At 36.1% G+C, this 15,802-nt stretch overlaps 2 protein-coding genes across 4 annotated transcripts; both read left to right on the plus strand.

Annotated features, from left to right (window-relative positions):
• Window positions 1-860: 860 nt before the first annotated feature.
• ATG18H (autophagy 18h-like protein) lies at window positions 861-8,426 on the plus strand. Of its 2 annotated transcripts, none has more exons than XM_078322889.1 (10): window positions 861-1,407; window positions 2,533-2,773; window positions 2,855-3,078; window positions 3,585-4,019; window positions 4,108-4,353; window positions 4,572-5,381; window positions 5,476-5,645; window positions 6,384-6,511; window positions 6,596-6,982; window positions 7,914-8,426. In XM_078322889.1, the coding sequence occupies exons 1-10, from the start codon at window positions 1,207-1,209 to the stop codon at window positions 7,916-7,918; spliced, it is 2,847 nt and encodes a 948-aa protein (XP_078179015.1). In that variant the 5' UTR covers window positions 861-1,206; the 3' UTR covers window positions 7,919-8,426. The 2 variants fall into 2 exon arrangements, with proteins under 2 accessions (XP_078179015.1, XP_078179016.1); XM_078322890.1 differs by having other exon boundaries at window positions 880-2,376.
• A 3,191-nt stretch (window positions 8,427-11,617) lies between these two features.
• LOC144573182 (sugar transporter ERD6-like 5) lies at window positions 11,618-15,585 on the plus strand. 2 transcript variants are annotated; one of them, XM_078322891.1, is made up of 18 exons: window positions 11,618-11,786; window positions 12,206-12,268; window positions 12,394-12,483; window positions 12,595-12,654; window positions 12,744-12,809; window positions 12,923-12,988; window positions 13,070-13,145; window positions 13,238-13,302; window positions 13,399-13,491; window positions 13,584-13,664; window positions 14,053-14,137; window positions 14,256-14,302; window positions 14,383-14,445; window positions 14,551-14,610; window positions 14,692-14,745; window positions 14,854-14,913; window positions 15,011-15,125; window positions 15,331-15,585. In XM_078322891.1, exons 1-18 carry the CDS (start codon window positions 11,685-11,687, stop codon window positions 15,447-15,449), a joined length of 1,365 nt encoding a protein of 454 aa, XP_078179017.1. In that variant the 5' UTR covers window positions 11,618-11,684; the 3' UTR covers window positions 15,450-15,585. The 2 variants fall into 2 exon arrangements, with proteins under 2 accessions (XP_078179017.1, XP_078179018.1); XM_078322892.1 differs by lacking the exon at window positions 11,618-11,786 and having other exon boundaries at window positions 12,210-12,268; window positions 12,437-12,483.
• Window positions 15,586-15,802: the final 217 nt, after the last annotated feature.

Consider the following 15,802-nt stretch of genomic DNA (forward strand, 5'->3'; position numbering starts at 1 on the left):
ATAGAAATAAATATTTTAAAAAAAAGTTGTTTGACTTAATGTTCACAGTATAAGTAAACATTTTGATAGAGTAATTTTTTATTCATGTAGTTCACGAGTCATATGCACTGTTCTTTTGATTCTACTATCCGTACACTGCATGATTTAAAAATTGTCGTGTTAAAATCTTTACCCCATGGCTCTATAATACATTTTAGTTATTTTTAGTTGAGATAAGAGTTTTTAACATATCATTAAATATCAAAGAATGACGTAAAACTTACATACTTGTTTGTAAAATTATACATTCTATTATAGTAAATAAAAACTCACATAATTTGCTAAATGTATTTTAAAAACATAATATTTTTAAAAAATACATTAAACATTTGATATTACAAAATTTCAAGATTCTAAATAGTGTGCTATAGCACTTTTTTACCATAAAAGTTATGGCGCTATATGCACATAGCGCCGTTTTTTTAGTCGTTCCGCCATGATGCGATAAAAGCTATCTAAACTTTTACAAAATAAACACAATAGTTTTCTTTTTTTATTTCATAACAATGAAATATCTGAATAATAATAAAGATCGATTTAAATAATAAAATACTATCTTCATCATTTAATGATAACATGCACAATATTTTTTTCATGAAAAAATAAACAATGGCTACCATAAGTGACCATAACAACATTTCACTCCAGCTAAGCACCGTTTGAACTTGGAATTATTGAGAACCGGACCGGATTCTATCGGTCCAAATCCCAAACATTGCACATAGACGGTCAGACCGCTGTTTTATGGTTTGGTGGAGTGGTTAAAGAGCGCGACGGGCTTACTGGACACCATTTGTTCGGATTATTTAAAGTGGAAGAGAGAGAGAGGTGAGAGAGAGAGAGAGGGAGATAGACACACGAAAGCAACAGCGTATAGAGAGAGAGAAGAAGAAAATAAAAAGAAGAGGGAGGTTTGTTGGATCGGATTTCGTAAATTTTCGGGCAAAGAGGAGCAGAGATGGCAACAGCAAAGTCAAACTCCGGAAGCTGAAGGTCGGCGGGGTCTGAAGCGTTGGATCGGGTCAGTAATCGGATGGTATTGGTCATCCACGGCGGTGGGGCCCACCGGTCAAGCGGCGGAGGGGGAGGCGGAAGCGTTGGGAAAGGAGGAGGCTTCTGGTGGGTCCCACCGGTGAGGAGAAGAGACAGCAAGAAAGAGGAGAGACTATGAAACGGGGAAAGGGAGGGGGAGGGGTGGCTGGAGGAGGAGGCGCCCGCAACGGGCTACTACCTAACTCGCTTCGAATAATCTCTTCTTGCCTTAAGACTGTTTCCTCGAACGCTGGCTCAGTTGCCTCGACAGTGCGCTCGGCTGGCGCCTCTGTTGCTGCTTCAATTGCCGCACCGCCAGAGGACGAGAAGGATCAGGTCATTATGGCTCGCTTTTTTTAATTTAAATTTTAGTGTATTGAGGGTGGTCTTAATTCGTATTATTTTAGCACCATGGCTTCCCATTTAGTTGCAGCAGCAGTAGTACTAGTAGAAATTGCATAGTGAGGTGGCCCCTTGGATGTGGCGCTGATTTCAGGAGTTTAGGAAGTCAATGCAGTTGATCGCTCTGATTTTTTGTTCAGTGTATCACATTTTAGAGCTTTGCTATTTGTGCTGCTAAAGTATGACAATATGAAGTAATCTGATTGTTTCTTCTGTATGGACGGGGGTTAATGAAGAAGTTCATGCAAATTGTGGTTTAGACGTTATTAATTTGTCTTTTCGTCATGAAGACATTATGGAAAACGTGACGACTTTAATCTTGTGCTAGCTTTCTCGTATGCCAGGTGTCATCTAAGTGATGTTTCATAATGCCGTTACACCAAAGCGAAGGCTGGTAGAATTCCATTAGAATTTCATCTAGAATATCGTCATGTCATTTATAACAGTGCTGAGAGCACTGTTTTGTTGCTTTCTATTGTCCTTTTAAGATGGATTCAAAGTGCGTCAAATAATGATGATTTGGCTTATTGCAACTAATGAAAGAACACTAATACAGAAACAAACATCACAACACATTCTTTTGGTGGTTCGGAGGTGCTGGGTTTAGTATTTTTTCTATGCTGTGTAGAATTGTTTGCAGGGAACCATATCAGATTGGCTAAATAAGTTAATCCAAGTCATACAGGCCGTCACATGTTTGTCTGTTTCTAGTAAATTGCTCCCTCTTTTGAAAATTAAATTTTTTTGGATTTTTAATTTCTACTCTTTATCTCTATCATTTAAAAAAGCAAGAGTAGATCAGAAGGCTAGAATTGGTAATGGTTGGGCCGTGATACCTCCACCCCAGGCGATTATATTTGTTAATAATTAGGAAGAAGATGCATGATGACTGAAATTGTTATGGTAAGATGAACAACTAGTTGGCATTGTGTGGCCACTCCAGTATTAAAGTCTCACTAAATTACAACATTGAGAATTTTTGCTAAGGCCATCTTGTTGCATCACCTGTATTCCTTCTGCTTTGCTATTTTCACTCAAACATTTTATGTGTCTTTTCAGGTGTTATGGGCTGGTTTTGACCGTCTGGAGCTTGGTCCCTCATGTTTCAAGAATGTCTTACTCATCGGCTACTCGAATGGGTTTCAAGTTGTGGATGTGGATGATGCCTCAAATGTGTGTGAACTTGTCTCGAAGCGGGAGGGTCCTGTCACCTTCTTACAGATGCAGCCTATTCCGGCTGACTCCTCTGATGGGATTGAAGGCTTCCGGGCATCTCATCCTATGCTTTTGGTCGTTGCAGGTGAAGAATCCAGGATTTTTACATGCTTGTAGTAAGTTACCATCAGACATACTGATTTAATTGTTTATTTGGATAATCTAGGTGATGAGACGAATGGGTCTGGCACTGTTCAAGGAGGCCGGCTGAGTGCGCTGATCAGAGATAATAATAGCGAGCCTCAAGTTGGGAACTGCATCTCCGCCCCAACAGTTGTTCGCTTCTACTCACTGAAGTCGAACAGCTATGTACATGTATTGAGGTTCAGATCTGCTGTGTATAATGTTCGCTGCAGTCCTCGTATAGTTGCAGTTGCTCTTGCTGCTCAAGTAAGTTCTAGTTCATAAAAGAAATAGCTATATTTTGTATGAAAGGTTAGCTATATTGAAATGCAGTTCATATTGATGCATTTATTTCTGTTGAAGTTTGTTGGCACTTTTGATTGTTCTTTACTTTTCTTTCTGCAAAACATAATTATTTTTTTGTGTGGGTTACTTTGGACTTGAAAACTTAAGCATATTCCTTAGGTATTGTTATCAGAAACTTCAGGTTCATGGTCCAAGTTACATGATGATTGGTCTGTTGGTGTTGGATCAAAAATAATTTGGATCCTTCTTTCTTTCTTTGAGCTCATGAATTTCAAATTCATCATAAAACAACCTATTGCAAAGAGAGATCAATTAAGGATTGTTTGTTCCTCGCTTATGTTGCATGAGACTTGCAAAGACAAATTCCAAGTTATCTTTTTGCTGAAGGAAAGAATGATCATTGTAAAATATTATACCAAGTATAATGAACTGCATAGATGACTACCATCTCTCTTTTTTTATTGCAGATATATTGCTTTGATGCAGTCACTTTAGAGAATAAGTTCAGTGTTCTGACGTATCCAATTCAAAGCACAGGTGGCGTCAATATTGGGTATGGTCCCATGGCCGTGGGCCCAAGGTGGTTGGCCTATGCCACTAACAGTCCTTTGCTCCCAAGCACAGGTCGTCTGAGCCCACAAAACCTGACTCCATCTCCAGGTGTGAGCCCGTCAACCTCTCCTGGCAACGGCAACTTGGTTGCTCGGTATGCTATGGAGTCCAGCAAACAACTTGCAGCTGGGATAATCAATCTTGGTGACATGGGATATAAGACACTTTCAAAATATTGTCATGAGCTTTTGCCTGATGGCTCTAATTCTCCCTTGTCATCGAGTCCTAGCAGGAGAGCTGGGAAGTTGCCATCTACTGTGCATCCAATTGAAGCTGACAATGCAGGAATGGTTCGTATTTTGTCAACCTTGATAAGATCTAAGGGTTTTTTAATTTTTTTGAAGTTACTGATAAATTGTTGGAAAATTTGGTTTGCAGGTGGTGATAAAGGACTTTGTGACAAAAGATATTATATCGCAATTTAGGGCTCATACGAGTCCCATTTCAGCACTCTGTTTTGATCCAAGCGGCACTCTTTTGGTGACTGCGTCTGTATATGGGCACAATATAAATGTGTTCCGAATCTTGCCAACTTCCATACCAAATGGTTCTGGCTCAACCCGTTATGACTGGTCCTCTTCTCATGTTCATTTATACAAGCTTTATCGTGGACTAACAGCTGCTGTAAGGAATACTTTCTGATTATTGAATTTTTTAAAGGGACACCTACTGCAAACTCAATCCAAAAATTTAGTTGCACTTTTCAAACATTTGGTACGCACTTACAAATTCACGAGGCATAGCACATAGCTTCAGTTGGAACTTTTGCTATTTATACCCTTTTTTCTTTCTCTTGTACTTCGTTCTCTCATATTTGAGTGTTTTCTTTTTTCTTTTTCAAGGTCATACAAGACTTTTGCTTCAGTCCCTACAGCCAATGGGTGGGTATTGTTTCTTCAAAGGGAACATGTCATATTTTTGTAATATCTCCTTTTGGTGGTGATGCTAGTCTTCAATGTGACAGTCATCACACTGAAGGGGTCTTGCTTACACTTAAAGTTTCTAGGCCATGGTGGTCAAATTCTTCATTCCTTAAAGATCATCTGTTCTTCCCACCCCCACCCCCTGTCACCACATCTGTCATCAGTCGAATAAAAAACAGTAATTCTGGTTGGCTAAACACCGTGAGTAACGTTGCAGCAACTGCAACCGGCAAAATTGCAGCTCCCTCTGGTGCTATGGCTGCTGCCTTTCACAATTCAATTGGCCCTGTGTCAGCTTCACCAAAAAGCAAGTTGTCCTTGGAGCATCTTTTGGTATACTCTCCATCAGGTCATGTCATTCAGCATGACCTTGTTCCCTCTACGGGTCCTGACTCATCTGACACCTCCAGAGTAGGGCCTGGCTCCCTTTTGCAGGATGAGGAGTTGCATGTAAATACTGAGCCAGTTCAGTGGTGGGATGTGTGCAGAAGGACTAACTGGCCTGAGAGGGATGAAAATATCTCTAGAATAATTATCAGTAGTCAGCATTCCATTTCTGGTGTTGATTCTTCTGACTATGAAGATAATGATATCTTGGGGCATGCACCTTCTATAAATAGTAACACAGGGAAAGAGTTAACGAAATGTCCTGACAGGCCACACTGGTACCTCTCTAATGCTGAAGTACAGATCAACTCAGGTAGAATCCCAATCTGGCAGAAATCCAAGGTACGTGGTTGTTGCATTCTTCTATCTTTCATTTTGTATTGTATTGAACTCTCTTTGATTTGGGATGTGATTGTGATTATTCTTCTATTTGTAGATCTGTTTCTATGTGATAAGTCAAGATGAAGATGCTGGAATAAGTCTTAGTGGCTCAGGTGGGGAGATTGAAATTGAGAAGTTGCCCTTTAATGAGGTTGAAATAAAGAGGAGGGAATTGCTGCCTGTTTTTGAGCAGTTCCTCTACTCTCAGCAGGACAGCAGCGACAGGTAATTAACATATAAAAGACATTGCATTGTTTGTTGCATATAACTGACTGCTATTGGCAGATTTTGGTTTCTGTTTGCACATTAGTTTACTCTAATAAGCTAAAGGTAATTAGTAGCCTAATGGTAAGCAGCGATGAATTACTCTGCCTTGTGCCTCCTAAATTGCAAATTGTTTGACATATTTGGCTGAGTTTATTGGGCGAAATTCAAAATTGTTGGGTGGGGAAGGGTTTTGGGAAGTGCTTTTATTTCGGGGATATGGTCTGTGTTTAGGTTTAGAAAATTTGGACTTATTTTCTATATTTACACTGTGTCAACATCGTGCGCTACATTTTATATGATATAGTAATGATAAATGTGGGCCTTAAGGCATTAGTGACAGAATTCAGGTTGACATAACAAAATTGTTTAAAAAAGGAAGTGTACCTTAGGACTTTTGAAATCCAACTAGTTTAGCATTCAAGTAAGTTCCGGATAGTTTCAAACCACTAGAGGTTCTCTATTGTTCAGCATTTAGCTGTTTCTCACCTATTATTGAACTCCTGAATAGAGCTCATTATACAATTACAGCATGCGTTGAATCCCTAAAATGAGTTGTTCGAATTTGGATTCCAATTTCAACAAAGATAATGAAACAAAATATAAGAAATAATGAATTAAACATTTCACCTTAATGTACCTAGTTGATGCGGTAGCAAATCTTTTGCATATTATGCTAAATTTGTGATCTTGGTTCAGGGTTCACACTGGGGGGAAGTTCCAGACAACCCTGTTACCCATAGATGCCCAAGGTAGTTATGCCTTCTCAAAAGAAAATGGGTTCTCTCCGTCCAAGCCTGTATTCCTTCGATCTGATTCGCTGAACAGTAAGCACACTACTACAAAGTATTCAAATAGAAAAAGAAAAACCCAATTGTTTAAATAGTAACATATTTACCAATTTGCTGCAGGCCCTAGACCAAACACAGCCACGAGGCCTTTCGAATCAATTAAGGCACCGATTCTTGAGGGGAATAAAGCTGCTAATGGGCATGATATTAGTATGAGCCCCTTGCTGCTGGAAAATAACAGCTCTCCCGACACTAACAGAGAATTGGCTGGTGTCGAGACTAATAACCAGATTACTTCTGATTTGATTAATAACTCAGCGGAGTTCACCCAGTATTTCCACGAGGGCTACTGCAAGATAACAGCACCAGAGCTCGATGACTGCCGTGAGGTGACTGAAGCTGTGACAGATGGAGACAGCAACAGCAGCCACTGCGAGAGAGAGAAGCCCGAGGAAGATGGGGATAACGATGATGTCATTGGTGGTGTCTTCGCTTTTTGTGAAGAAGGTAATTTGTTTTGACATGTTGGTTTTTCTTTCTGGAAACCTAATTTGTTGACTCCTTTTTTTTTCAAAATTTCGGTAGGGATTAATGTTTGCCAAATTGACTCAAACTTGGTTTATTGATGATTTTTTTATATATATGTTTTTTTTTTTGGTGATTGCATTTCTTTGCGTTACTAAGATTTGAGCAATTGTATTTGTTCCTACGGTCAATTTCCTGTAAGAGCTGACTATTTAATGTGGCTCTTTGTGTATTTCTTAATGATTAAGTTATCTACACATCTACACATTTAATAAATGATGATTATGTACCACTGTAAATTTAAATAATTACTTAGTCTCTACATAATAAAAGCATTTATTAAAATCGATTGATTTATTAATGACAGAGTTCTAAATAGCTAACTATAGCTGCGCTATAGCTTTTCGGACCTTAAAAGCTATAGCGCTATCAACTGATTTCCTTTTATCAGGGTTCTATATATCTAGCTATAGCTGCGTTATAGCTTTTTCGGACCTTAAAAGTGATGCTGCGATAATCACTATTTAGAACTTTGATTAATGCATTTATAAAACGCATTTGGTATGAAGATTGAATGGAACTTGTAAAAGGCCAGGTAGTTTCATATGTAGATGTAGAAGAAATAGCGCTGGTTACCAATATTTGGTCCATTAGGGTTAATATTTTAAAAGCATGGCATATTATATTAATTGGTTAAAGCAGGTTTACTCCTAAGAGAGCAAATTGTTGTCTATGTGATATTGAACATTAACTGAAATTGACTGCAGCTAGTCATTGGGTGGATTGTATACCTGCAGTTTAATGTTTTTTTATTGTTTTTTTTTAAGCTTTTGTGTACTGCTAAAAATGCTCGTGTGATTTTTTTAATTTATCTCACTTGTATTTTTCTTCTTATTTTGTCTCTCCATTGCAGGTTAGTTCTGCATATAGCAACTTACTGGAGTAATCAGTCTGGGTATCCTATAAAATGTGGCAGTATAGTGACTTTTGAAAGAAAAAAATTAATGACAATTTGTCTGTCACCTTGTGGTACATAGTCAAAAGGTATAAAAAGCCTGTGGATGAATGTTTCTTCTGTTGCTTCTCATTTGCAAAATTCAAAATCAAACCAAACATCTCGAAAAGGCGACTAATTGGTGGGCGGTTTCTGTTTGAAGCGGTTAATTGAGCTGCCAACTGCTCTTTTGCACCGCTCTTTGTAAATTCTGTAGATTTAAATTTCAGTGTTAGTTCGTGAAAAGTATTTGTTTTTTCATGGAAACGTTGGAACTCATGGTAGAGATTATTATTGTGTTTCCCTACCTAAGTTAAGCTCTCCATGTTTCATTGTATAGACTTTTTTGCCTTGAAAAATTGATATTGACTTTGTGCTGTTATATTTGTAATTGTATTTTATGATCTTATTATTTGTTGGAAAGAAAGAAAATTTGTGTTGTTCTTGTCATTCTTGTAAATAATATACGTTATACATGATGTCTAAATATACTTTGTTTTACTATAATTAATTTTCTGAAACATTTCGATTCCAAATCCATGCTGCAAGTGATGTAATGCCATTTCTGAGTCTGTCAAGTTATGGCATATTACACGAGTGTTTAAGGTTATGGGGAAATTGCTGTGGTATGCTTTAATAATGGTCCGGATCCGCTAAAGCCAGACAGCTAGATAAAGAAGTTTCACACTATTATAATCCATTCTATTTATTTTGACAGCGTGGTAATGAACCTCATGCCACCTTGCAGCAATCATGGCTTTGCAAGGGTGAGTTCCTGACTTACGAGGGATGCAAAAGTTGTTGCAGCCTAATTGCTTTTATCCCTGATAACTGGGGCATTCCGCATACCGCATATTGTTTAATCAATGTAAAATGAATCAGATTAGTTCCTAAATTTTTGTTGGTTTTCTGATATGATATGATATGATCAGTCTAACATTGACATAATAGCTTTCGGCAATAAATGCATTTTGCTCATATTATGCAGACTGAGATTAACATTAGCGCTCATTCAAAAAACTAATATTTAGTATTAGTGATTAAGGTAATGTTTTATATGTGGGAGGTCGTGGAGTTCAAATTAAGATGAGGAATTCTTTGTATGGATATGTAAAATCGAATGACTTAATCTCTATATTTAATAAAAAACAAAATGACTCCGAATAGCACCTGCAAACCTTGAAATGTCAATTTTGTATATCCCGAATTTTAAATTGTATGGAATAGCACAACAGAAAGCAGTGCATTCTGATTCGTACATCGACTCATGAAAACAAAATCCTCATTCAACATATGTTGATCACCTATTTTGGAAAAAAAAAAAAATGTGTCGAGCACTGCATTGGTTATGTTTGTTCTTAAATTGGAGGTTCGTCGTAGTAATAATGTAAAAGCTGGCTGTAAGTTGATGTGAGGCTATCTGGTACCAGCTGTTTGCTATCAGCCTTTCGGGAGAGGGGGGTTTCCGATGGGGCATCGGACCAAATCCTGTTCGATGGGCTGTTGGAACCGTTGGTTCTGCTTTAGGATTCGTGTGTACGGATTTTAAAACATACGCAAAATTGTGGACGCGAATCCTAAAGCAGATCCGACGGTTCCAACAGTCCATTGAACAGGATTTGGTCCGATGCCCATTGGACACCCCCTCTCCCCAGCCTTTCAGGTATGGAACTCTTGGAGCAAAAGAAGAAAATAGACATGGTGTACAACTCTTGGAGCAGAGAATTTGCGTTAGAATCCGCAACTCGCAAAATACAAAGTATATTGGGTCAATTAAGGCTCATAGGATAGGAGCGCAAGAGATAAGACTCGCCTGGTAAGAAACAGACAAAACAGTTCTGCAAGCTAGAAGACAAAACAAGAGAAGCCGTGATAACATTCAATTATCAAAAGTTCCGTAATTATTCGCCAGATTTCACAGTCGTCCAATGTTATTTCATAATTAATTAAAAAACATATGTCAATACTTATTTTTAGACCCCCTCTTTTGTCAATTTCCTCATTTAAGAATTCTCTTGTTACTGATCGGAGAAGGTTTTGAAGGCCTAAAATATCACAAATCAGATATTGACACTCTTTTGACCGATCCAATCAAAGTTAAATAGTCAATCCGAAACTATCAAAACATAAACATGTTCTGAGACTATGAAGTATGAACCTATATATAGTTCAAATTGATCACTGCTATGAATCAATATGTTTAGTTTTAAAAGTAAAAATAATCGATTTGAACTTTTCAATATAATTGTTAGAGTGAGTCTATGGTACTATGCATATTATGATTTGGCACCGTGCTACGGCTCTATATTCGAGTTTTTAAATCCTAACGGTCGATCCGAACCGTTCATCTTGTTCTCCATATTAATATGTGTTTGGAGACCAAATTTTACATTTTTTGAAATTTTTTTAACTATTTTTTTAGATTTATTGAAAATCACTGTTTTTGGATGGTCCATAATTTTCAGATCAAGTGATTTTCTAAATATCTAAAAAAATAGTAAAATTTTTTCAAAAAAATGTAAAATTTGGTCACCAAACACATATTAATATGGAGAACAAGATGAACGGTTCGGATCGACCGTTAGGATTTGAAAACTCGAATATAGAGCCGTAGCACGGTGCCAAATCGTAATATGCATAATACCATAGACTCACTCTAATTGTTATATAAAAATATATTTGTAAAAGCTTTTTTTTTATATAATTAAAAAAATATTACATTTAAATATTTTAGAATCTTTACATAAGTAACATTTAAATTTTTTTTCTAAAAATGTAATTTTTAATTTACAAGTATATTTTCACATAGGAGGATTCTAATACTTCATAACTTTTATACCTCATATTTTATATCTTGATTTTCAAAGTCTAAATTGCCAATCTAAACTGCTCAACATGATATTCATACTAAAGTATACTTGGAGATGACCTTTTAGAATTTTTTACTATTGTCTAAGATAGATACAACATCACTATTTCTGGACTGTTCAAAAATCAATGATTTTGTACATATCTTAAATAATAAAACATTTTTTAGTATAAATATTACATTGAATGGTTCAAATCAATAATTTGGATTTATAAAATGAAAATATAAAATATGAAGTATAATGAAATATGAAAGACACGATGTATTGAAACACATGATTATCACGTTGAATGACTTAGATAAGTTGTTTGAGTTTTGCCAACATAAATATTAATCAGACCAAGTATGCTATACAAATTTAAAATAAAAACTAATTAGAGCATCTCCAATCTTGCAATTGAAATTAATTGTTAAATAACAATTATAAAATTTTTAGAAATTAAGCAATTCATTGCGACATTGATACAATCAACTAAATAATTGAGAATTAAACACTTAATCAATAAGAATTAAACATTTGATCAATTTATCTTTAAAAAATAATTTCTTATTAACAATTTTTTTTTACATCTACTAAATAAGTCAGCAATTACAAAAATAATTGACACATTTGCACGAGGAATGCATAATCCATAAGCAATCAGCGAGGAGATCCTCTTACATATATATATATATTATTCAGACTCTCCCGTACATCCAGCTACCTCAGGGTTGGACTATACCCATCCCACTTCGCCTGTAAGAGGTGCCTCCGATTCCTTCTAAGATTAGATAAAAGGAGAGGTGAAGAGACAAATAGAGGAAAGGAAAAAGATCAAATAATGGATCCTCTACTTGAGAGAAAGCTTTCTCAGGCCGTGCCACTAACAGTAGTGACTAGCACTGCAGTGGCCGTAGCTGGCTCCTTCGTATTTGGTATTTCGGTATGTATAGATCCATTATCCACTCTTGATTCGTGTTTTCTCTTTTTAAGAAGACTCTTAATTCGTACTCTCTCTTTGTTTCTTTTTAGTATATGAAAGTTTTTAGCGAGAGATTTGAATTCAACGGATTCATTTGTATATATCTCACCGTGTGTATTTGCATCAACTGTTTATATAGAGTAGCTCATACCTAACCTATGCTATTAACTAGAATTTGCACGAATTAACTCGAGTAGAGTAATTGAGTAAACAAAAGGAATATTGTTGAACAGAAGGCCTGCAGAATCTGTTACCTGTTAGGGAGAAGACGCACCTTCTTCTGTCTTGTGTCCATTTGTTGACTGAATGGAGGTCTCCATTTGATTGTCAATAGTATATAAAAATGCTCTCGTCCTCTGATGAACTTGTCTTATTTTCAGGTGGGGTACTCGTCTCCGGCTCAAACTGGAATTATGCTTGATCTTGGCCTCTCTTTAGCTGAGGTAATATGTCAATGTTGAGAGTATGCTGAGTTCTCAACATATATATAATGGATCAAGATTTGAATTTTGAAGTAACTATCTGTTGATTTTACTTTTTCCTTTTTTTTGAATTTTTTGTTGGCCAGTACTCTCTGTTTGCCTCAATTGTAACAATTGGAGCAATGCTAGGTGCCATTGTAAGTGGTAGCATTACCGAGAAAGTTGGCCGGAGATATGTACGTACATTATTGCGCTTAATTTGTGTCAGAATAGCTATGTTTTTAGTAATGTTTTAAAACATTTAAGATGTGATATTAATTATCCTTCCAACTGTTCTCTGAATCCAGGCAATGTCAATAGCAGATGCATTTTGCATTGCAGGATGGCTTTCCATTGTCCTCGCGAAGGTTTATTAGAAATTCTCAATATTTTTTAAAGCTCGATTATGTGCCCAATTATAACTTTAAATAATGCCATATTATGTTTTCTTGTCTAGAATTATTGGTATCTAGATGCGGGAAGATTTTTGGTTGGATGTGGCATTGGCCTCTTCTCTTATGTAGTAAGTACACTTTTACTAATTTTCACAGATTGGGAGTTTGGTTTGAAACCCTTTTTATGGATTTATTTTTCTCAAAACATGACTGAAAATATGTCATAATATCTATGAAGTAGGTACCAGTCTACATATCAGAGATAACTCCAAAGAATCTAAGAGGTAGCTTTGCTACAGTGAATCAGGTACACTGAAAAAGAGAAAAAAGACAATTTCCTTTACCAACTAGATTCATGTATTTGTGCATGTAATTGTACATTGTGCAGCTAATGATTTGTTGTGGAGTATCCCTTGCTTATTTGTTGGGAACCATTCTTTCTTGGCGTGCTTTGGCAATACTAGGCAAGGTTTCTATTGGAAATTTACAATATTCAGGTAGTATGATACTATGATTTTACATTGACATCCATAAATTTATCTTTATTATACTGCAGGAGTTGCACCGTGTTTGTTCCAACTGCTAGGCCTCTTATTGATACCAGAATCTCCGAGGTGGCTGGTTAGTTAAATTTATGATAAGCAACTAAAGTTAACACTACTGTAGTAGAATTTCTTGTTTGATCTGTACTAAGTAGTTTACACTATTAATCCACAGTCTAAAGTTGGCCACTATCAAGAATTTGAGCTGGCATTACAGAAGCTTAGAGGAAACAATGTTGATATTTTTGAGGAAGCAGAGGAGATCAAAGTGAGTATATTTGTCAGACATACAAATTAATTATTGATGTAAAATTTCATTTCACTTCAACAAGGGTTGTGATGTTTCATCTTTGCATGTAGGAATTCACTAAGAAACTAATGCATCAGAAAGAGGCCAGTTTGATAGATCTGTTTCAGAAGGAATACATTCATGCTGTTACTGTAAGCATTTATTTAACTTTTCAAGCACTTACATATCAAAATAAATATGTTCCAGATAGCTTGTTCATGGGAACCCCAGATTTACTGAGGCCCAAGTTAAGCTGGTTCAGTGCATCATGTGCTACCGGTACCTGCATATGATGTTCACTGGTTCACCAGGCCAGTATGAGTTAATGTTAAGGAATCAAGTGAAATCACAACTGGAACCCAGATGTGCATTGATATCAGCCCTATCTGCGAGACTTAATTTTTTTTTTCTAATATGTTGTTTTGATTTCAACTACTGAAGTCACAAGTGCTTTGTTAAAATGTCTTATACTCATCCCGAATGCCAGTCAATTCACTATATTATTCAAATTTCAATAAATCTCAAAAAAATTGTAAATAGGTTGGAGTAGGGTTGATGGTATTTCAGCAGTTTGGAGGAGTAAATGCTATTTGCTTCTATGCTAGTGAAATTTTTGTATCAGCAGGTAAATGAACATATATTCGTTATAGAAGCATTGCAAAACCTAGCTGATGCAATAATCATTATCACTGGTTAAGGCTCCGCTTTGTGACTTAGTTTGCATTATATTGTGTATGTGACAGGATTTTCATCGGGAAACTCTGGGATGATTGTTATGGTGATTGTGCAGGTTGTAACATTCACATTTGGTGCATCATTACACAATTTCTCTGTTAATGAATCTGAATTTAGAAAAAAAAAAAAATTTAGGTACCAATGACTACTCTAGGTATGCTTCTAATGGATAAGGCTGGAAGGAGGCCCCTCTTACTGGTATAACATCCCAGTAATTTTATCCAATAAACCGAGTGATAATATATAGAAAATAATAAGTTGAAAAATGTACAGAATAAATTGTTTTTTGTATCTAATTTTCAGGTTTCTGCAGCAGGTACCTGCTTGGGTTGCTTCTTGGTTGGATTGTCTTTCTTATCTCAGGTTAAATAATTTAAATTTAGCAACTTATTTTGGGTATGCATCTGTTGCACCTATAAATGATATTGTTCTTTGATGAAACAGGATTATCAATGGGCAAAGGATCTGAACATAATCCTGGCATTGACTGGGATTCTGGTACTTGGTCTTCCCCTATTTTTGATTTATTATCTGATAAAATAAGATTCAGTACGCTGTGTTCGCTGTCAATTATCCATTTAGTTCATTTAACTTAAATTTGACCAGGTGTATACTGGTTCTTTTTCGTTGGGCATGGGGGGTATTCCTTGGGTAATTATGTCCGAGGTAACTACTACTAATTTTCTGTGATGTTAATGGAATCATTTAGATATTTCTGAAATTGGAAAGTGTTATATTTCTTTTGAATTGCTATTTTATGTAGATATTCCCCATTAACATGAAGGGCTCAGCTGGAAGCCTTGTAACCTTAGTAAGCTGGCTCGGTTCATGGATAGTATCATACACATTCAATTTTCTTATGTTGTGGAGCTCTGTAGGTAAATAACCATTTCTTCAATAATTTAAAAACCATTGGAAACCATTTTTTTTTTTCCTTTTTTCTTCTTCAATAACTGTGTTCGCTGTTTTGGTACCAACATGTAACTTCTGTTAATTTAAAGCTTGCTGATACATGAACAGATGAGCATGCAATTTTTTTTTAGAACTGACATGGTTGATGTGCATTCTATGGATATTTTATAGGTACATTCTTCTTGTTTGCAAGCATTTGTGGTTTTACTGTTTTGTTTGTTGCGAGGCTGGTGCCAGAAACCAAGGGAAGGACTCTGGAAGATATACAATCGTCAATGTCTTCTTTATAATTCTAGCGGGATTACTCTCAAGTGCTCCGTTTGAAACAGTATTCTAATACCTGAGGTATCATGTATTTATAAACAGACAAACTATAATTTCTTTTTCAGAAGTTTAGATAATATTCAGAATAATTTATTGTTTAAATAGCTGTTCTAATCTTTTCTAATCAACCTTAGGCAGTACCACACAGATCTCACCACAGATGATCAACTTAGATTGGATTTTGTACTTTTGTTAAATTTGTTTTAACGAACCTAAATATATGCAACCATATTAAGTACTGAAGTTAGATGATCAATAAACCAAATGGAGGAAATGCCCTTAATTTTGACTGGTGCTTTTCTTTTTACTGAGTTGTTTC

Source organism: Carex rostrata, chromosome 21 (genome assembly GCF_964058835.1).
Source record: "Carex rostrata chromosome 21, lpCarRost1.2, whole genome shotgun sequence".
NCBI classification, from domain to species: domain Eukaryota; kingdom Viridiplantae; phylum Streptophyta; class Magnoliopsida; order Poales; family Cyperaceae; genus Carex; species Carex rostrata.